The 21,713-nt window shown below is 45.7% G+C and overlaps 1 protein-coding gene across 1 annotated transcript in view; it reads right to left on the bottom strand.

The window, feature by feature from the left end:
- Nucleotides 1-686: 686 nt before the first annotated feature.
- Nucleotides 687-21,713, bottom strand: part of myo6a (myosin VIa) — a 173,374-nt gene continuing 152,347 nt past the window's right edge. The window contains 11 exon segments of the mRNA XM_055639474.1: nt 687-2,561; nt 4,635-4,850; nt 6,903-7,034; nt 7,734-7,837; nt 11,643-11,681; nt 13,751-13,780; nt 14,167-14,208; nt 14,315-14,475; nt 15,863-15,941; nt 17,511-17,719; nt 20,285-20,435. Coding sequence (XP_055495449.1) covers nt 2,362-2,561; nt 4,635-4,850; nt 6,903-7,034; nt 7,734-7,837; nt 11,643-11,681; nt 13,751-13,780; nt 14,167-14,208; nt 14,315-14,475; nt 15,863-15,941; nt 17,511-17,719; nt 20,285-20,435 — 1,363 coding nt within the window. The 3' untranslated portion in view covers nt 687-2,361.

Below are 21,713 nucleotides of genomic sequence, written 5' to 3'. Positions count from 1 at the left end.
GAGTCCATGCTGACCAGCGATCTTCCCTTACACTTGCACTGTCGTACATACTAAGGACAATTTACACAAACCAATTAACCTACAAACCTGCACGTCTTTGGAATGTGGGAGGAAACCAGAGCCGCTGGCCAAAACCCATGAGGTCACGGGGGAATGTATAAACTCCGTACAGACAATACCCAGAGTTAAGATCAAACCCGAGTCTCTGGTGCTAAAAGGCAGCAACTCTACTGCTGTGCCACTCGTTCAAAGGGAGAGTGTAATGTGCTGGATAATCAAACTCCTCAAGCACAAAGGATGCAAAGATACAGAAGCTTGAAAGCGCGCACCACCAGACTCGGGAACAGCTTTTCCCCCCTCTGTCATCAAGCTTCTAAACAGTACTTACATAAGCTAAGGTACTGTCCGATTCACCTCTACCCCATTGCAGACATTGGACTTTGTCTCTGGAACAGATGTGCTAAGATACTGAGAACTATATTCTGCACTCTGTATCTTCCCCTCTGCTCAACCTATTGTACTCGAGTTACACTTGATTGTATTTTGGTATAGTATTTAGCTGATCTGATTGGATAGCATGCAAAATGTTTTTCACTGTATCTCTGTACATGTGACAATAATAAACCTAAACCTAAAATAAATCTTTCATCTGGGAGAGCTGAGACATTAGAGTGAAATACACAATATAAGGTATTAGGCAAGGAATGCGTTTATTTTGTGCTTCTCATGAAATCAGTCAGGGACATTTCAAAAATCAAATGACATAACTGTGCAGTTCTTAAAATGAGACTTGGTCCATATGGTGCAGGAAGTACCAATAAAACAGGTGGTTTTAAGGTAAGACTTGCACATCTTTCACACGTTGGAGATCATAAATAAATAAGCACAACAGTCAGTGATTTCGTTCGACCATTAAACACCAGCTGGAATCACGAGAGCCATGTGGAGCAGACCTAGCTTGCTCAGGTTTATGGAGAAATGAAGAACTGCATTTGCTGGTTTATACCAAAGATAGACTCAGTGCTGGAGTAACTCAGCGGATCAGGCAGCATCTCTGGAGAAAAAGAATGAGTTTTGGGTCGGTCCCTTTAGACTCTTTTTAGTATGGAGAAGGGTTGCAGTGAAGTGAAGTCTTAATTGAAACGTCATCAATCCTTTTTCTCAACAATCATTCAACATCTGAAATGTCACCCAAACCTTTCCTCCAGAGATGCTGCCTGACCCACTGTGTTCCACCAGCGCTTTGTGTCTATCTTTGGTCAGCTTTATACCGGGCTAATCTCTTTCTTCTCCATTCATGCAACCCTTATTTGCACAGATTACATGTTTCAGGTGCCCAGGTGGGGGAATCACCTTGTGGATCAGGGTTTAGTAGGGAAAGAGGAGAGAGCCACATGGCAAATAACATCAGGAACAAGTCATGCCACTGTCAAACTGGCCAGAACTACACCGACCCCTTGTGTCCATCTGCGGTTTGAATTCTGATGTGTGGTGCAAAGAGCAATGCCGTTCCAGTTTTGAGACATAATGTATTACAGAAACAGTCTTTATAAATGCTTTGAATATTCAATTATCACGGAGCGCACAAAAAGACTTCACTACACATAAAAACAAAACATCACACAAAATAGAAATGGACAAAACCAGGCTGGAACTCAATAGAATCTAACTTTGTCAGCTAGGTACAACATGATCATGCCTAGTTGAGCCTGAGGGCTTGAAATAAAAAGGCAACCTTTTGCAAGAACCCAAAAGGCCAGGACTCATGGGTACTGAAGTGTCAGGGAGGGTCGCAGGCTGTTTAACAGTTCATCAAAGCGAAACCTTCAAGTATAGGCAATAATACGGCTGGGAGCCGCTAACTGTGGAATTTGGACTAAACTGGGTGTTTCTAACAATGTGGGTTACTGGCACTATCACCAGAAAGGCAAAGAGCTGTCCCCACGCACTATGTACCTTATGACTGCTCGATAAAAACGACAACCGTGGGATTTTACACATCGACTAACACGCTACGTTAAAAGAACCAGCATCACAACCAGCCACTTGTCATTCTTTGCCAAGTCTTCCAAACGTCATTGTGGCTCCTGGGACTAATCTGTGAGCTTCCTTTATCCATGATTAATTACCAGTGGTTTGAGGGAAAAGGGTCACCAATACTAAATGTTATTCCTAATTTTTTTTCTCAACTGGTTTTATCCATTAATTCTTGCATAAGAGTTTAAAGTTCTAAAAAACCCATTCAATTCAACTCTGAGTTATTTTCCAATAGGAAGCGCAGTTTTCGTCCATGTGCTCCATTTACAAGTCTTTATTTTCTGCACCATTCCTCTCTGTCCAGACAGCAGGCACCATTGCATCCTACTGCAGTAGATTCTGCAGCATGGCTGTGGCGTAGGTGGGTCGGGCTTGCTTGTTCTCAATGGCGTTGCGTAGGTAGATCACGCCGCCGCAGCGCTCCCACACCTCCTCGAACTGCCGCGGCAGTATCTCGGCGCCCCGCTTCCGTGTGAGGCCTGTCTCGTCGAGGCTAAGCTCACACATCTCCATGTCGTCCTTGCCTGACACGGAACATGTAAAACATAATGGGTTCAACATAGAACAGTACTGCACAAGAACAGGCCCTTCGGCCCACAGCGCCCGTGCTGAACATGATGCTAAGTTACATAGAACTTTACAGCAAGAACAAGCCCATGCCTAACATGATGCCAAGAACAACTTATCTACCTGCACATAATCCATATTCCTCCATTCCATGCATAACCATGTACCTAACCAAAAGGGATTTGGACATGGATTGGAAAGGTCTAGAGGAATATGAAGCTAACGTGGGTAAATGGGACTGGCTTAGATGGGGCAACTTGCCCACGCCGACCAAGATGCCCCATCAACATTAGTTTCACCTGCCCCTGTTTTGTCCATATTCGTCTCAGCCTTTCCTATCCATGTTCCCTTCCAAATGTCTTTAAATGTTGGTATAGAACCTGCCTCAACTACCTCCTCTGGTGGCTTGTTCCATCTATCCATCACCCTCTCTGTGAAAAACGTGCCCTTCAGGTTCATATTAAATCTTTATCATCTCAAACCTTTGTACGCTGTTTCTCAATTCCCCTGCACTGGGTAAATGACTGAGCATTCACATAACTATTCCCCTCGTATACACCTCTATAAGATCATCCTTCATCCTCTCGCGCTCCAAGGAATAAAGTCCAAGCCTGCCCAACCTCCCCTTATAGCTCAGGCCCTCATGTCCTGGCAAAATCCTCATGAATCTTTTCTGCATCCTTTCCAGCTTAACACCATCTTTCCTAGAGCAGGGTGACATAATAATCCAAATGTGGCCTCACCAACAACTTGTACAACTGGAACATAACATCCCAACTTCTGTACTCAATATGTGTTAGAAATATGTGTACTGCAGATGCTGGTTTCAACGGAAGATAGACACAAATAGCTGGCGAAACTCAGCGGGACAGGCAGCATATCTGGAGAGAAGGAATGGGTGACATTTCCGGTCGAGACCCTTCTTCAGACTGGTTAGGGATAAGGGAAACGAGAGATATAGATGGTGATGTGGAGAAATAAAGAACAATGAATAAAAGATGTGCAAAAAAGTAACGATGATAAAGGAAACAGGAGCTGTTTGCAGGGTGAAAATGAGAAGCTAGTGCGACTTGGATGGGGGAGGGATAGGGAGGGAGGGAATGCCGGGACTACCTGAAGTGAGAGAAATCAATATTCATACCACTGGGCTGCAGCTGCACAAGCAAAAAATGAGATGCTGTTCCTTCAATTTGCGTTCATACCACTGCCTCTCATATATTTTGCTTGGGCAGCTTACAGCCCAGTGGTATGAATATTGATTTCTCTCACTTCCGGTAGCCCCGGCATTTTCTCTCTTTCAATCCCTCCCCCACCCAAGGGGCACTAGCTTCTCATTTTCAAGCCTGATTCCTTTATCATCGTTACTTTTTTGCATATCTTTCATTCATTGTTCTTTATCTCTCCACATCACTGTCTATATCTCTCATTTCCCTTATCCCTAACCAGTCTGAAGAATGGTCTCGACCCGAAACGTCACTCATTCCTTTTCTCCAGAGATGCTGCCTGTCCCGCTGAGTTTCTCCAGCTCTTTGTGTTTATCTTCTGTACTCAATACCGTGGCTGATGAAGGCCATTGTACCAAAAACCTCTTGACCATCTTACCTACCTGTGACGCCACTTTCAACATCGCCTGCTCTACAACATTCCCCAAGGCCCTGTCATTCACTGCAAATGACATTCAGTGTTTAACATTTCTGCCATTCATAAAAGGTTCTGATTACCTACCCTATCAATGACTTTCATAATGTTATATACTTGTATCAGGTCTCCCCTCAGTCTCTGATCCTCCAGAGGAAACAATGCAAGGTTGTCCAACCTCTCATTGTAGCTAATACCCTGATGTCCAGGCAGCATTCTGGTAAATCTCTTCTGCACTCTCTACAAAGCCGCCACATCCTTCCTGTGATGGGGTAGCTATTACCCGAGTGTATGCTGTTCAAAGCAAGACCAGGAGGTTGATGCATGACGGGGAGGTCAAAGCAAGACGGGGCAATGCTGCCGTGCATGGGTTTTGCCCACTGTCCACCTACCAGCTACCAACAGTATGGGTGCCTTGTCTGGGTGCAGCTCCATCTGACGTGCGATCCAAGGCCCATCGAAATGGGCGTACCACCAGCCCTTCTTCTTGTTCTGGGGATCCTTGTACTGGTCGGCTGGCCGGATGAAAGGGATACGGAAGTAACGCTGTGTCCGATTCTGAGTGATCTCCTGCTGCCGACTGTGCAACTGGGGAGGGTTCTGTTCAGCTGTTGGGACCAAACAAAGCACTGAATTAAAACCCAGATTTCAACTCTAAACGGCACGATGACTGGGGCGATGAAACGATTAACACCAGACACCTGGGTTCAATCCTGACCACGGGTGCTGTCGGTACAGGATTTATATATTCTCCCCGTGACTGCGTGGGTTTTCTCCGGGTGTTCCGGTTTCCTCCTACACTCCAAAGACATGCAGGTTTGTAGATTGGTTTTGGTAAAATCGTAGCTAGTGTGTAGAATAGTACTACAGTACGGGAATCACTGGTCAGCGTGGACTCGGTGGGACAAAGGGCTTGTTTCTGCGCTGTAGCTCTAAACTAAACTAGAATGAAGTCACCCATAAGAAGTCCCCAGCATCGTTCATTGAGCAGGCGAGGACATCACCCCATGGAGCACAGGAGACTGAGGGGTGATCTTACAGGGGTGTGAAATCCTGAGGGGAATTGGTAGAGTGAATACACAGAGTCTTTTGCCCAGTGTAAGAGAATCAAGAACCAGAGGACATGGGCTTAAGGTGAGAGGGGAAAGAGTCACAGGAACCTAAGGGGCAGCTTTATCACTCAGTGATGGGTGGTGGGTGTATGGAACGAGCTGCAGGAGGAGGTAGTTGAGGCGGGTACTGAAACAACATTTGAAAGACACTTGGACAGATACAAGAATAGGAACATTTTAGAAGGATATGGGCCAAATTCGGGTAAACGGAATAGCTTAGATGTGGGATTTTGGACAAATTGGGCCGAAGGGGCTGTTTCCGTGCTATGAATCTATGACCCTGCTGATCAGAGAAAAGGGGACCAGGATAATCAACATTGACAGGGTTTCCATGTGAACAGTTACCACAAGGAGGGAAAAGCACCTTCGCGACCTCAGGGAGACAGAAAGTGGTTCGCAACCAACGTGCTTCATCCAAATGATGAAGATAAGTGCATGCAACAGCTTCTTCTGGAAGATGTAGAAGTATATAAAATTATGCGACGGAAGTCAGTTTATAGAGGATGGCACGGGACTGAGTAGGGGAGGGGATCTGGGCTTTTTCGCTGCCTTCTAAGGTGCCAGACAATGTTGCTCGTTTTGTGTGGGCTTTAATCCTGACCTTGGGTATTGTCTGTACGGAGTGTGTACCCTGGGTTTTCTCCGGGTGCTCCAGTTTCCTCCAAAATCCCAAAGATTTGCGTGTTTGCAGTTAAATTGGCCCAATGTAAATTGCTCCCTCAGGAGAGGGTGAGTAGTAATTCTGGAGAGAGTGAATGGATGTTTTGTGAGACTAACACATTAGTGTAGGATTCGTGTAAATGGGTGTTGATGATCGGTATGGCCTTGGTGGGCCGAAGGGCCTGTTTCTGTGCTGTATCTCTATGTAACTCCCACAACAGGAATCTCTCTTCCCGCTGCCCCGGGCCCCGCACTCCCTCCTCCCCCGCTGCCCCGGGCCCCGCACTCTCTCTCCTCCACTGTGACTGAGCAGATAGGTTGTTCTCATTATGTGACAACACCTTTCTTCAGAGATTTAGTGGAGACAATAGAAGTATATAAAATTATGTGAGGCATGGACAGTCAGAACCTTTTCCCCAGAAACTTTCCCCCCAAGGTTTACATGTCCAACACTAGAGGGCACAGGTGAGAGGGTAAAGTTTGATGACGATGTTTCAGGCAAGTTTTTGTTTTCACACAGGGTTTTGGAAGCCTAGAACATATTGTCACGGGCAGTGGGCGGAAGCAGATACGATAGTGGCGTTTCAGAGACTTTTGGATTGGCACATGGAAGTGCAGGGAATAGAGGGATATGGATCATGTACAGGCAGATGAGATCAGTTTAATTTGGCATCATGTTCAGCACAGACATTGTGGGCTGAAGGGCCCACTCCTGTGCTGTACTGTTCTATTTGCAGAAATTCTCTTGTTTTTGGTCTAACATAGGAGCATTAGGAGTCAGAGGGAACTCAACAATAGGGGGAGATAGCTTGGAACTAAGATGTAAAAATTGGTGATCACAAGAACACGGTAAGTGCATTCAATTGCCTTTTTTAATGTGGTGCTTACCGTAGTCGGTGATGGACTTTGGTGCCCGCTGCTCAGCCTCAGTGTTACGCTTTTTGTTCTTGGACTTCCAAGCGTGGTAAACCTTCAGCCTCCGGTGGAACTCTTCCCGGCAGGCTGCCAGGAGCTCAATATCTGCAAGGGCACAACAACCAGTTGCCATAGGCATTAATAGGACACACAAGGAACAGCAGATGCCAAGAAATCTATGAGATAAGTACAAGTACAGGTAATGTACAAATAGAGCACATTAAGATCTGGTGTCCCACCAAGTTAAAGGGTGGTGGTCAGGTTCAAGAGCAAATTTCAAAAGGAAACTTGATCGCTAATTTAAAGACTAAGTTTTCAGGATATGGAAAAAAAGACAGGGGGTCAAATTGTGAAAATAATTGGCGCAGCACTAGTTGCTGGTTTAAACTGAAGATAAGACACAAAATGTTGGAGTAATTCAGCAAGCATCTCTGGAGGGGAATGGGTGACGTTTCGGGTCGAGACCCTTCTTCAGACTGATGTCTGGGGAGAGAGAGATACATAGATTGGTATGGAGTTTGTGATTGGTATGGAGAGCCTGCGCCGTGTAGCCGAGGTTTGAGTTTGAGTTTAGTTTATTGTCACATGTAACGAGGTACAGTGAAAAGCTTGTGTTACATGCTAACCGTTCAGTGGAAAATCAATACATGATTACAATCAAGCCATCCATACGGTACAGAGATTTAAACGAGTGGAGCGATTGTAATTTGTAATTGCAGATCCACTTCTGTGACGAGCACACAAAGTCGCCTGGGTTGGGCGCCATCTTGGATCACTTTGGCCACATATCGAGTGACTTCTTACCACAGGAGGTGTTGATGGCATCCCGCAGTTCGGCGTATTTCCATTTGCTGAGGTCGTGTTTCTTGATGCCAGCGGCGGCCTTGGTCGCCTGGACCTGTGGACTTCTGTGGAGAGGAGGAGGAGGAGGCAGGGCAGTGAGACAACATGACAGAGGGACAAACACAATACCAGTCATCGGTAGGAAACCCACAGGCAGGAGGGGCAGGGGGGGGGGGGGGGGGGGGGAACTTGTCTCGGAGAGCGACCAACCAGGTAACAAAGTACCTGAGGCAAGAAAGCACGATTCAGACCTTCAATGAAACGATCAAAGCAGGAGAAAGCGTCAGGCCAACGGGTTAGGTAGGTGGAATGTTGATTTAGCACTGGTGAAACCTTAGTGCCAGAGACCACAGGTGCTGTCTGTGTGTGAAGTTTGCACATTCTTCCTGTGACCGCGTAGGTGTCCTCCCACATCCCAAAGCCTCGCAGGTTGGTAAGTTAATTGGCCGCCTGTAATAAATATTGGCTATTGTGTAGGGAGCGGATGAGAAAGTGGGATATTGTCGAACGAGTGATGGATGGCCGGCATGGACTCAGTGGGCCCGTTTCCAAGCTGCATCTTTAAAAAATATTAAAACCGGAAGTAGGGGGAGAATTTTGTTAAATAAAAACAAAACAAATATATCAGTTATACCCTTTAGACATTTAGGGTTTAACTAACAAACATTGTACACAGCGAGATGTAGACACAGATGCTGGTTTACACAGTGAAGCAGCTGTATCAGCTTGAGGGTGGCACAGTGGTGTAGCGGTAAAGTTGGTGTCTCACAGCGCCAGAGATCAGGGTTCGATCCCGACCTTGGTCGCTGTCTTTGTGGAGTTTGCACGTTCTCCCTGAGATTTTCTCCTGATGCTTCGTTTCCCCCCCACACTCCAAAGATGTACAGGTTTGTAGGTGGATTGGCTTCGGTGATGATTTTAAATTGTCCCTAGTGTGTAGGATAGTGCTGATGTACAGGTGATCGCTGATCTGTGCGGACTTGCTGGGCCGAAGGGCCTGTTTCCGCGGCGTATCTTTAAAACTAAACCAAAAACAAAAAAACTAAAACCAAGTAAATCAGTTTCACTACACGAGGCTAAGAAACAACCTCCAAATCCAGAAGGAAGGGATGCCAAGATAAAGCCAGCATTTCCAGCAGGACGAGAGCCGGAGAGGCAGAGCAAACTGGAGCTGTACCAAAAGGGAGCACTTGGAGGCAAATGCGCCCATAGTGAACAGTTAAAGATGGGCCCTAGTGCAATTCCAAGCAAAAGGCAGCTTTCAAAAGCAATTCATCAGTTGTTCAAATGTAATTTAAATTGATTGACAGATTCTTGCTTAGTACGGGTGTCAGGGGTTATGGGAAGAAGGCAGGAGAATGGGGTTGAGATGGAAAGATAGATCAACCATGATTGAATGGTGGAGTAGACTTGATGGGCCAAATGGCCTCATTCTGCTCCTAGAATTTATGAATAAGCTATCGTTCTGATATTGTTGGATTTTGGAGTGTTATTGGCGTGGGTTTAACAGTGAAGATTAAGAAATATCAACTTCCTTGCTTGCACACAGTGGAACAGAACACAAGCATGAGGGCCTTGTCCCGTGCTGTATGACGCGATAACTACATTTTTCTCCGACTTTGCATCCACCCACATCAGCTTCCTTCACCTCTGATTTGAGACAAAACCCTTCACAGCAGACTGGCAAAGATCTGAACGTTAGCAAAGTTAGTGTGTAAATGGTGAGAGTTGTGTGAAGGGATTAACATAACATTAAAGACCCCAAAGAAGATCTCAATTTGTCAACTGAAAGATCCGGTTAAAAAGGAAGCAATGGTACATGTAACGTTCCCTCATCAGAGGAGAACCATTATAAAGTACTGCAGGCACAAATAACTAACCCACGATCCCCGCCCTCACCTTTTCTCCACTGTGCTCTTCACGCTGCCTCACCTGGGTGCACACCTGTTTCTCCCACAATCTCGCCTCCTTTCCCCATTCCATTCCACCTACATCCCCTACTCTGCCCTCACAATTCACATTTCCTTTCTCCGTATCTCACAGCCTTTAGTTTATTGTTCGTCTCTGGCCATTGTCCACCCATCTGCTATTCACCCCCCCTCACCCTCACCTGTATCGACCTATTAGTCTGAAGTAGGGTCCCAAACTGAACCTGTACACCTATCCATGCTCTCTAGAGATGCTGCCTGACCCGCTGAGTTAGTCCAACACCTTGTCTCTTTTCTTTCCACCTATCACTTGCCAGGCTTTGTTCACCTGACCCTTCAAACTTATTCTCCCCAACTACAATCAGCCCGAAAACAGGTCCAAACCCAAAACGTCACCTATTCATGTTCCCCTCAGATGCTGTCAAATCCCGCTGAGTTCCTCCAGCACTTTGTGCCTTTTTGTATAAAGTATCGCAAATGTCTCAGGAATATCACACACAAGTTCATTGTTCCTTGAATGTGGCATCACAGTATTGTGGTCTGTTTTGGTCACCCTATTATAGGAAAGATGGTGTCAAGCTGGGAAGAGTGCAGAGGATTTACGAGGATGTTGTCAGGACTTGAGGGCCTGAGCTACAGGAAGAGGTTGAGCAGGCTAGGACTTTATTCCTTGGAGGATGTGGGGTGATCTTATAGAGGTAAATCTTTTACCCAGGATAGGGGAATCAAGAACCACACAGGTTTAAGGTGAATGGGAAAAGATTTAGTTAGCTTATTTTATTGTCACATGTACAGAGGTGCAGTGAAACACTTTTGTTGTGTGTTATCCAGGTAGAACCTAAGGTGTGATATTTGTGTACAAAGAGTAGTGAGTATATGGAACAAGCTGCCAGAGGAGGTGGTTGAGGCAGGTAATATAATTATGTTTAAAAAAAACATTTGGACAGGTACATAGAGAGGATAGGTTTTGAGGGACATGGCCAAACACAGGCAGGTGGGACTAGTGTAGATGGGGCATGTTGGTCGGCGTGGGAAAGTTGGGCTGAAGGGCCTGTTTCCATGCTCTTTGACTCTAAGGGAGTTACTGTGTGGGAACACTAATTTACCACACGGCCAGTGAGACACAAGGTTCATTATTCCAGTTCTGGAGCAGTGGTTTGGTGGACATTCCTCGTCCCTCCACTTCCTCTCCGCTTTACCGCTAAGCTGCGGTGTGTTTGCTGGGACACGGATCACAAAAACACAACACACGGAGCTTTTGGAGACGTCCACACGAATTTAACTAGCAGCACTGACAATAAGGAAATGTGATGTTACAGAGATCATCCCATCCAAACCCTCATCTACTTAAGCACAAAGGATTTACTTAAATTAACTAATCTTCAACGTTGCGTCTCGTTCAAGGTGTCCCAGCCTATTAACTCTCCTTCTGGTCACTGCAGTAACCCAGCTGACAGATCTGCCTCCCGAGGCTAGGCCCGAGATCTGTGGATCAGTTATCTCCACTGCAACAGCACACCAGGAAAATGTGTCATCCTACAGTACACGCACTTGAATGAGGTGGCGATAATGCATATGTTCATAAATTATAGGAGCAGAAATAGGCCATTCGGCCCACCGAGTCGACTCTGCCATTCAATCATGGCTGATCTATCTTTCCCTCTCAACCACATTCTCCCGCCTTCTTCACATAACCCCTGACACCCGTACTAATCAAGAATCTGTCAGTCAGTGCCTTAAAAATACCCAATGACTTAGTATCCACAGCCGTCTGTGGCAATGAATTCCACAGATTCACCACCCCCTGACGAAAGCAATTCCTCCTCATCTCCTTTCTAAAGCTGCATCGTTTTGTTCTGAGGCTGTGCCCTCTGGTTCTAGGCTCTCGTACTAATCAGTCGTACTAATTAGTTCACATTTCAAGTCACGATGTAATACCTACCTAGCCAGATAATCTGACATTTCTTTGGCCATTTCCTCCCTGCGGCATAAACGAGACTGGGTGTCAATAATCCGTAAATGATTCAACGTGTGTTCATGCATCAAGTAGTTCACCGTTAACAAGCAAAAGCAAAAGACAATGATTGATCTGCACAGATGGCTCCCTGGAATCACCCAGTACACCAGAACCCCTGCACAGAGATCCCAGAAAGTGGCAAACCTATTGAATTAGCAGCAGAGCTATGTTTGAAGCCAAAAGCTGGTGGCAGAGCTGTTTGTATTTCAGAAACATTTCAGCAAGTGTAGAAGTGGTAGAGAAAGTGAAAGAGCGAGGCCCGAGAACTGTGGATCAGTTATCTATCTCCACTGCAATAGCACATCAGTACCCGCTGACATCCCAAACTGCGTCAGCCATTACCACTTGTTTAGAGCACTTCATGTGGCTTCTAAACTCTGGGTGACAAATCGCAAGAGTTTGCACAAAAACGATGTCATGCAGATATAAAGATTTTGTTAAGGCGGAAAGGCTGCAGAGGAGATGTCCGAGGATGTTGTCAGTACTCGAGTGCCTGAGCTATAGGGAGAGGTTGAGAAAGCTAGGAATTTAATTCTTGGAGTGCAGGAGGCCGAGGGGTGATCTTATAGAGGTGCATAAAATGATGAAGGGGATAGGGCGAATGCAGAGATTATTTTACCCAGAGGAGGAGAATCAAGAACATGGGGACATAGGTTTAAGGTGAGAGGGGAAAGATTCAATAGGGATTTGAAGTGCAACTTTATCACTCAGAGGGTGGTGGGTATATGGAATGAGCTACCAGAAGAGATAGTTGCGGCAAATACTTATAACAACATTTTAAATACATTTTAGGTAGAAGGACAGGAAACATTTACAGGGATAAGGGCCAAATGTGGGTAAGTGGGACTAGATGGGGACTTGACTGGCATTTGCAAGTTGGGCCAAAGGGTCTGTTTCCGTGCTGCATACTCTAAATATATATTCAGATTGGAGCTGGATTGAGTGTTGCAATTATATACATAGTTCTTTGTTCCAAAATGCATTTCAATTAACCAAGTCACAACTCTAATCCATGTCTGACCCTCTTCCAAAAATTGCCTGCAAAGTTTTTTAATAACATTGAAATGTTGTAATAAAGGATGAAAGTGATTAAATAAATGCAGTAAATAAAGAATCAACAACCACAATTTCCCGATTGTCTTGTATGACAATATTGTGTTTGCATGTAACTTAATATTCACAGCCAGGGAGTTTAATTGGAGCAAGTTGCTTTTACTAACAAATTGAAGGTAGATTGAAAGAGAAGCTCCACAAAAGTATAATTAATATGCAATAGATTAAAAATGTGCAATAGATTCAAAAATAAATGTAATTGGATTTAGTAGGAATCTGACGGGCATCTTATTCACATAGAGGGTATGTGGAACGAGCTGCCGGGGAGGTAGTTGCAGCAGGTACTTGGGGTTTCACAGTAGAGCAGAGGTAGAATGGTTGCCTTACAGGGCTAGATCCAGATTAGATCAGTAGTCAGTACGGGTGCTGTCTGTATGGAGTTTGTATGTTCACTCTGTGACCACGCGGGTTTCCTCCCACTTCCCAAAGACGTGCAGGTTTGTAGGTTAGTTCGCTGCCGTAAATTGGCTCTAGTGTGTAGGATAGAACTAGTGTACGGGTGATCCTGTGGGTGCAAACCCGGTGGGCTGAAGGGGCGTGTTTCCATGCTGTATCTCCAAACTAAAAACTATTATAACCACATTTAACATACATTTGGACAGTTACATGGATAGGAAAGGTTTGGAGGGATATGGGCAAAACGCAGGCAGATGGGACTAGTGTAGTTAGGTTGACATGGAAGCGTTGGGCCCAAGGGCTTGTTATCGCGCTGTATGACTATGATTGCTGGCAAGCAGCTGTCAGTGAAAGTGTACTTGATATGCAAGTCAAGCCAAGAGTATTAGAGTGTTAACTTTGTGCCTTTTTGTTTGCAGAAGTGAAGATGCAGAGAACCATATCATCCCCTCAAACATCACCCACGTCCGCCCCATCACCAACACCCAACAGTGCAAGTGGAACAAACAAGGGAAAACTCATACATTGTCATTTTGGATTCTGGACGGGCAGATCTGAAAGCAGAACAAATGTTGGTTAGATTCTGCTAAACACACAAACCGCACACCTTCCCTCAAGCAAGACGCCTCAATGCAATTCAGCGGATTAACTTTAAAATGGAGTTCCTATTTCTTCAGATAGTCTTTTGCTGACAGGATAGCACGGAGCTGTGCACGTGATAATAATAAACTGAACTGAAACTAAATATTGTCCAAATGCATGCAAAAATCATGATGATCAGGTCACCCCATTCATAAGGTTATTTTGATTCGTTAATCACCCCGATTCTTTGCTAGGGGCCAAACGGTGAAGGAATTCTGCAATTAAGGGAGCATGATTAATGCGCAAGGATGTGATTTATTAAATACATGAGATGTAAGTGCAGGGTACATATCCATACTTGGCAGCAGCAGCAACAGGTTGGACGCGTTTCACTTCAACGCTGTGGAAAAGAAAACATTCTTTGTTAATCTTCTGACAAGAACACAGAAGGAATCAGAGGAAGGGGGAGGGATGTGGAGAGGGTATGAAACGTTGATAACACCCACCTCTTTATCCCGGTGTCCATTGGGGCTTCATCGGCGATTAGATCGGACTCGCTGCGCGCGATCCTCATGGCCAGCTCGCGGTCTCGCCGCTCCTGCTCCAGCAGAGTCTGTTTAAGGGCATCCTCCTCACGATCAGCCGTGATCTGCAACTCCAGCTCAGCCTGACAAACACAAGGAGCAAGCTCCATTAAGCTGCACACACAGGTGGGCAACACGGGTCACACTTAACACAACATAGTCACTGGCCTTAACTTTCCTAAACCCCTGGTTTCTATCCAGTTACTATCTTTCACTGCGGGTGTCTGTCTACTCCCTCCACATACGTTGTCTGACTCACTGAGGTCCTCTGCTACTTTGTGTTTGCTCAAAATTCAAGTTTAACCTAGTAAGGAAAACAAAGGGATAAATGAGGAGGGGGAAGACATGGCTAATAAGTTAGGGCAGGAACAATTTTCAACAACAGAGGCACATTCTAGATGCCATTGACAGGCCATTCAAATGAGACAGATAAACTGGAAAGGCAACCGGACTTTACGCCAGTAACAAAATTACTTGAAGGAAGTCAGGAGTCATTTCACGAATGGAGACGACACTGTGAAGCACCCGGAGAAAAGTCACACAGTTACAGGGGGGGACGGACGTGCAAACTCCACACAGCACCTGTAGTCAGGATCAAACCCGGGTCTCTAGTGCTGTAAGGCAGCAACTCTAGTGCTGTAAAGCAGCAACTCTACCGCTGTGCCAGTGTGCCACCTGATAGAGATTTATAAAATTATGAGAGGCATAGATAAGGTAGACAGTCAGAACCTTTAGATAGGCACATGGAAATGTAGGGAATGGATATGGATCACGTACAGGCACGAAAATAGGCCCGTCAGCCCACACCGCCATTGATCACCCATTCTCAGCACATAAGGATGTACCTTTAGAAAGGAGGAGGAGAAATGTATTTAGTCAGAGGGCGGTGAATCTGTGGAATTCATTGTCATAGATGGCTGTGGAGGCCAAGTCGTGTATTTTTAGGGCAGAAATGAACAGATACTTGATGAGTAAGGGTGTCATGGGTTATGAGGAGAAGGCAGGAGAGTGCAGTTGAGAGGGAAAGATAGATTATGAAAGGAGCAGGAATGCAGCCACAGTCAATGTTCGTCAGATTTAAGTCTTGCAAAGGACATAAATGAGCTCCTGAGGCAGGAACTTGCCTGTATAAAGGAAGCATTGAAGAAATCAAACTTTGATAAAGTGTAATTGCTGCAAGAAATGAAGAAGCTCAATCCTGAATGAGAATATTCTTGTCAATGCCACGGTGGAGTAGACTCGCTGGACCAAACAGCCTGCTTCTACCCCCTAGACTTATGAGCTGCACAGTAGTACTATGTTATCTCATTTTCCTGCAGGGGATGGAGGGATATGGATCACGTGCAGGCGGAGGAGATTAGTTGAAATGGGAGTCAATTGCGGCGAGGACATCGTGGGCTCCTGTGCTGCACTGTTCGATGCTTTACATTCTGAGGAGCAGCGGTTTCATATCTCGACAGGAGTCCACACCTGCAAACGGCGTTCCTCTTCCTCTTGTTTCTTCCTCTCCACCTCCTCCTGTTTCCGCTTCATCTCCATCTCTGCTTTCCTGGTGAAAACATAAGGCCAGTTCAGCAAGTTGCAACTGAGAGGTATTGTGTGGTGTGAGAGGTTAGCGTGAGATCAAGTCAGTACTGTGTGGCAAAGCTCCTGGGATCAGCGATAGTGATTTGTAATCGGGACAAATTTATGTGAGCACACCTGAAATCCCCCCTGGATGTCCCCCTGAAAATATGGTGCCTAGGCCAGGTGAGTAGGAGAATCGAGAACCAGAGGACATAGGTTTAAGGTAATGTGGGAAAGATTTAATTGGAACTGGAGGCGTACAGGGCCTGTCCCACAAGCATGCGACTGCATGTGGCAAGCGCGACCAAACCGGAAGCGGGGGCCGCGCGGAGGTCGAGAGATCCCCGTACAGGGCCGGTCCCACCAGCATGCGACTGCATGTGGCAAGCGCGACCAAACCGGAAGCGGGGGCCGCGCGTAGGTCGAGTGATCCCGTACGAGTTGACATGAAGTTCGAGCTAAGTCCGCAGGAAATTCCTGCTAGGCGTTCGCCGTCAAGACGCTGCATACGGCGTCAAGACGCTGCGCACGCTCGTCGAGGCGGTGCGTACGGCCTTAATGCGGCTGCAGGCCGTTGCCGCGCGGAAGTTTTGGACAGTGTCAGTTTTTCGGAGCCCTGCGCGATGTCGGGACCAACTCCGCACAACTCCATACGGCTTCGGCGAGCGAAGTGGAACCGGCCCCACGAGGCCGTACGGTTCAAGCGAACACGTTAGGTCGCGCTTGCCGCATGCAGTCGCATGCTCGTGGGACAGGCCCTTACCCTTAACTTTATTTTTACCCAAAGGGTGGTGGGTGTATGGAATGAGCTGCCGGAGGAGGTAGTTGAGGCAGGTACTATCGCAACATTTAAGAAACATTTAGACAGGTACATGGATAGCATAGGATTATCGGGATACAGTCAAAACACAGGCAGGTGGGACTAGTGTAGATGGGGCATGTTGGGCGACGTGAGTAAGTTGGGTCAACAGGCCTGTTTCCATGCTGTATGACTACATGGGCAAATATCTGAAGAAGGGTCTCGACAAGTACTCTTGCAAGTAAGAATTTCATTGTTCTATCTGGGACATATGACAATAAAACACTCTTGACCTGAAACCCATTCACCCATTCCTCCTAACCAGAGATGCTGCCTGCCCCGCTGAGTTACTCCAGCATTTTGTGTCTATATTCATTATACAGTATTTAGTAGGAACGTGCTCTGTACTTATAACAAATGTGTCTAATATTCACTGAACACATCAATATTCAATACCATTCTGAGAATCTAATCACATCTCCTCAGGATATATTTTGTCATGTTGAGGTATATTTTACCCAACCAAACATCTGCGGTTTGATTTACAAGAAAGTAAAATATACCCTTTAATGATTAAGGTGATCCTTGATGATTGACATATATGTTTCATTTATTGCGTTAAATATTGAGTGGAATGAAACTTGTGTGTGAGAAGGAACTACAGAAGCCGGCTTATACTGAAGATAGGCACAAAGTAACTCAGAGGGTCAGGCAGCATCTCTGGCGAATAGGATAGGTGACTCCGTTACTCACAATCGCCGGTCCTCCTCCTCCTGCTTGTGATGCCTCTCCTCCTCCTCGCGCCTACTCTGCTCCCGCTCCATCTCCCGCTGGATGGCCCGCAGTCTCTCCGCTTCCTCTTCCTCCTGCTTCTTCTTCTGGAGGCCACTGAGCAGCTGCTCGGAGCGTCGCACCAGGCCCGCGTACTCTTTATCGATCTCCACACGCGTCATGATTGTGCACTGAGGAAGACAAGCAGAAGGAAAAGACTGTTCATAAGCTCATAAGTGATAGGAGAAGAATTAGGCCATTTGGCCCATCAAGTCTACTCTACCATTCAATTATGGTTGATCTATATCTCCTTCCTATCCCCATTCTCCTGCCTTGTCCCCATAACCCCTGACAGCAGTCACCTGTTAGGGGCGAGTCTCACTCAGTAAAGGCAACCTGGCAAGAGTCAAGTCAAATAAGACAAGGTGCTGGAGTAACTCAGTGGGTCAGGAGAACATGGATAGGTAATGTCTCAGGTCGGGACCTTTCCTCAACACTTCAGCATTTTATGTCTTTCTTTGGTATAAATCAGCAACTTGGTTCTTAGTTCTTCTTGGTTTCTTGGTCCTCCAAAATATTCCAAATGGAATTTAAACTGGAGGTGGTGAAGGGAGGGATTAAGCCAGAACGGGTTATTGGGAAGAAAGAGCTACTTTAAATTTAGTTGCATCTGGTTGGGTAACTATAGTTGGGTGGAGATTATTCCATGCTTTAATTGTGCGGGGGAAGAACAAATTGCTGTACACATCTGTCTTTGTAGCTGGGATCACAAATTGCATCGAATGCCCTCATCTGCTCCTAATTGGTTTAATAATAATTAAGTCCATTATTATGTTCACAAGTTCCAAGAACAATAATAGGCCCATGAGCCCATCAAAAATAGGCCCATGAGCCCATCAAAAATAGGCCCATGAGCCCATCAAAAATAGGCCCATGAGCCCATCAATAATAGGCCCATTAGCCCATCAATAATAGGCCCATTAGCCCATTAATAATAGGCCCATCAATAATAGGCCCATTAGCCCATCCCATCAATAATAGGCCCATTAGCCCATTAATAATAGGCCCATTAGCCCCAATAATAGGCCCATTAGCCTATCAATAATAGGCCCATTAGCCCCAATAATAGGCCCATTAGCCTATCAATAATAGGCCCATTAGCCCCAATAATAGGCCCATTAGCCCATCAATAATAGGCCCATTAGCCCCAATAATAGGCCCATTAGCCCATCAATAATAGGCCCATTAGCCCATTAATAATAGGCCCATTAGCCCTTCAATAATAGGCCCATTAGCACATAAATAATAGGCCCATCAATAATACGCCCATTAGCCCATCAATAATAGGCCCATTAGCCCATTAATAATAGGCCCATTAGCCCCAATAATAGGCCCATTAGCCCATTAATAATAGGCCCATTAGCCCCAATAATAGGCCCATTAGCCCATCAATAATAGGCCCATTAGTCTATCAATAATAGGCCCATTAGCCCATCAATAATAGGCCCATTAGCCTATCAATAATAGGCCCATTAGCCCCAATAATAGGACCATTAGCCCATTAATAATAGGCCCATCAATAATAGGCCCATTAGCCCATCGATAATAGGCCCATTAGCCCCAATGATAGGCCCATTAGCCCATCAATAATAGGCCCATTAGCCCCAATAATAGGCCCATTAGCCCCAATAATAGGCCCATTAGCCCCAATAATAGGCCCATTAGCCCCAATAATAGGCCCATTAGCCCATCAATAATAGGCCCATTAGCCCAATAATAATAGGCCCTAGCACCAATAATAGGCCCATTAGCCCCAATAATAGGCCCATTAGCCCCAATAATAGGCCCATTAGCCCATCAATAATAGGCCCATTAGCCCCAATAATAGGCCCATTAGCCCCAATAATAGGCCACATTAGCCCATTAATAATAGGCCCATTAGCCCCAATAATAGGCCCATTAGCCCATCAATAATAGGCCCATTAGCCCATCAATAATAGGCCCATTAGCCCATCAATAATAGGCCCATTAGCCTATCAATAATAGGCCCATTAGCCCATCAATAATAGGCCCATTAGCCCATTAAGAATAGGCCCATTAGCCCCAATAATAGGTCCAACTAGCCCCAGTAATAGGCCCATTAGCCCCAATGATAGGCCCATTAGCCCATCAATAATAGGCCCATTAGCCCCAATAATAAGAATAGGCCCATTAGCCCCAATAATAGGCCCATTAGGCCCATTAGCCCCAATAATAGGCCCATCAATAATAGGCCCATTAGTCTATCAATAATAGGCCCATTAGCCTATCAATAATAGGCCCATTAGCCCATCAATAATAGGCCCATTAGCCTATCAATAATAGGCCCATTAGCCCATCAATAATAGGCCCATCAATTATATGCCCATCAATAATAGGCCATTAGCCCATCAAGTCTACTCCACCATTCAATTATGGCTGATCTATCTTTCCTTATCAGCCCCACTCCCCATAACCCCTGATACCCATACTAATCAAGGATCTGTCAATCTCCACCTTAAAAATATCCATTGAGTTGTCCTCTGCCTTCCATGGCAATGAATTCCACAGATTACCCGCTGACTAAAAAAAATCCTCCTCAACTCCTTTCGAAGCATACGTTCATCTATTCTGAGATTGTGTACTCTGGTCCGAGACTCTCCCACTAGTGCAAATATTCTCTCCACAACCAGGCCTTTCACTATTTGGTAAGTATGTCACTATATGACTCTGTTTACCTTGATTTTGTTTATGAAAGAATCTATCGATGAATCCAGATCCTGGACCTGTTTGTTCATTTCAGCTTTCCCCTCTTTTAGGGCCTTCACCACCTCAATCATCCTGTTGACTCGCTGTTTCAACGACTTTCCCTTTACCACCCCATCAATGCTGCATGGAAGAAAACACCATTACTGCCAGCAATTCCATCCACAATAGAACATAGAACAGTACAGGACAGGAACTGGCCCTTCAGCCCATGATGTCCGCGCCAAAACATAATGCCAAGTTAAACTAATTTGAGGCTCCACAGTTGCGTAGCTGTAGAGTCCCCGCCTCACAGCGCCAGAGACCCAGGTTCGATCTTGACTATGGGCGTTGTCTTTGCGGAGATTGTTCGTTCTCCCTGTGAGGCGTGGGTTTTCCCCGGCTGCTCCAGTTTCCTCACACATTCCAAAGACGTACAGGTTGTAGGTTAATTTGCTTCAGTAAATTGTCCCTCGTTGTAGGATAAAACTAGTGCACGGGGTTGACTGGTCAGCACAGACTCGGTTGGCCGAAGGCCCTGAACCAAGCTGTATCTCTAAACTACATTAAACTAATCCCCTCTGCCTGAACATAATCCAAATCCCTCCATTCCCTGCACGTGCCTTTCCAAAAGCATCTTAAATGACACCATTGTATCAGCCTCCACCACCAATCCTGGCAGCGGATTCCAGGCACCCACCACTCTCTATAAAAATAATTGTTCCACACATCTCCTTTGAACTTTGCCCCCCTCACCTTAAAGCTATAGTCTTTGACACTTCAAAAGATCTTAAGATACAGGAGCAGAATTAGGCCACTTGGTCCATCGAGTCTGCTCCCCCATTCGAACATGGATGATCTATTTCTCCCTCTCAAACTTATTCTCCTGCCTTCTTCCCTTAACCTTTGACATTTCCACCCTGGAAAACAGGTTCTGACAGTCTACCCTATCTATGCATCTCATAATTTTACATACTTCTGTCAGGTCTCTCCCTCAACCTCTGACATTCCAGAGAAAACAATCCAAATCTGTCCAACCTTACAGTAAATGCCCTCTAATCCAGGCGTCATTCCGGTAACCTTCTTCTGTACCCTCTCCAAAACCTCCACATCATTCCTGTAAGGTTGCGACCAAAACTGCAATGCTCCAAATGCAGCCTGACAAAAGTCCTACAAAGCTGCAACATGACTTCCTGACTCTTATACTCAATGCCACGAACTATGAAGACATGCATACCATACGCCTTCTTTACCACTCTATCTGCTTAGGAGCTATGGAGTTTAACTTCCCAAAACGTAGCACCTGCACTTGTTTAGTTTAGATACACAATGTGCAAACAGGCCCTTCAGCCCACAGAGTCCACGCTGACCAACAATGACCCATTGACACTATTTTTATCCTACACACTAGGGATAAATTAC

This window comes from Leucoraja erinacea, chromosome 8 (assembly GCF_028641065.1).
Source record: "Leucoraja erinacea ecotype New England chromosome 8, Leri_hhj_1, whole genome shotgun sequence".
Lineage (NCBI taxonomy): Eukaryota > Metazoa > Chordata > Chondrichthyes > Rajiformes > Rajidae > Leucoraja > Leucoraja erinaceus.
Note: the sequence above shows the minus strand (reverse complement) of the source record. Positions and strands in the feature narration are given on the sequence as shown.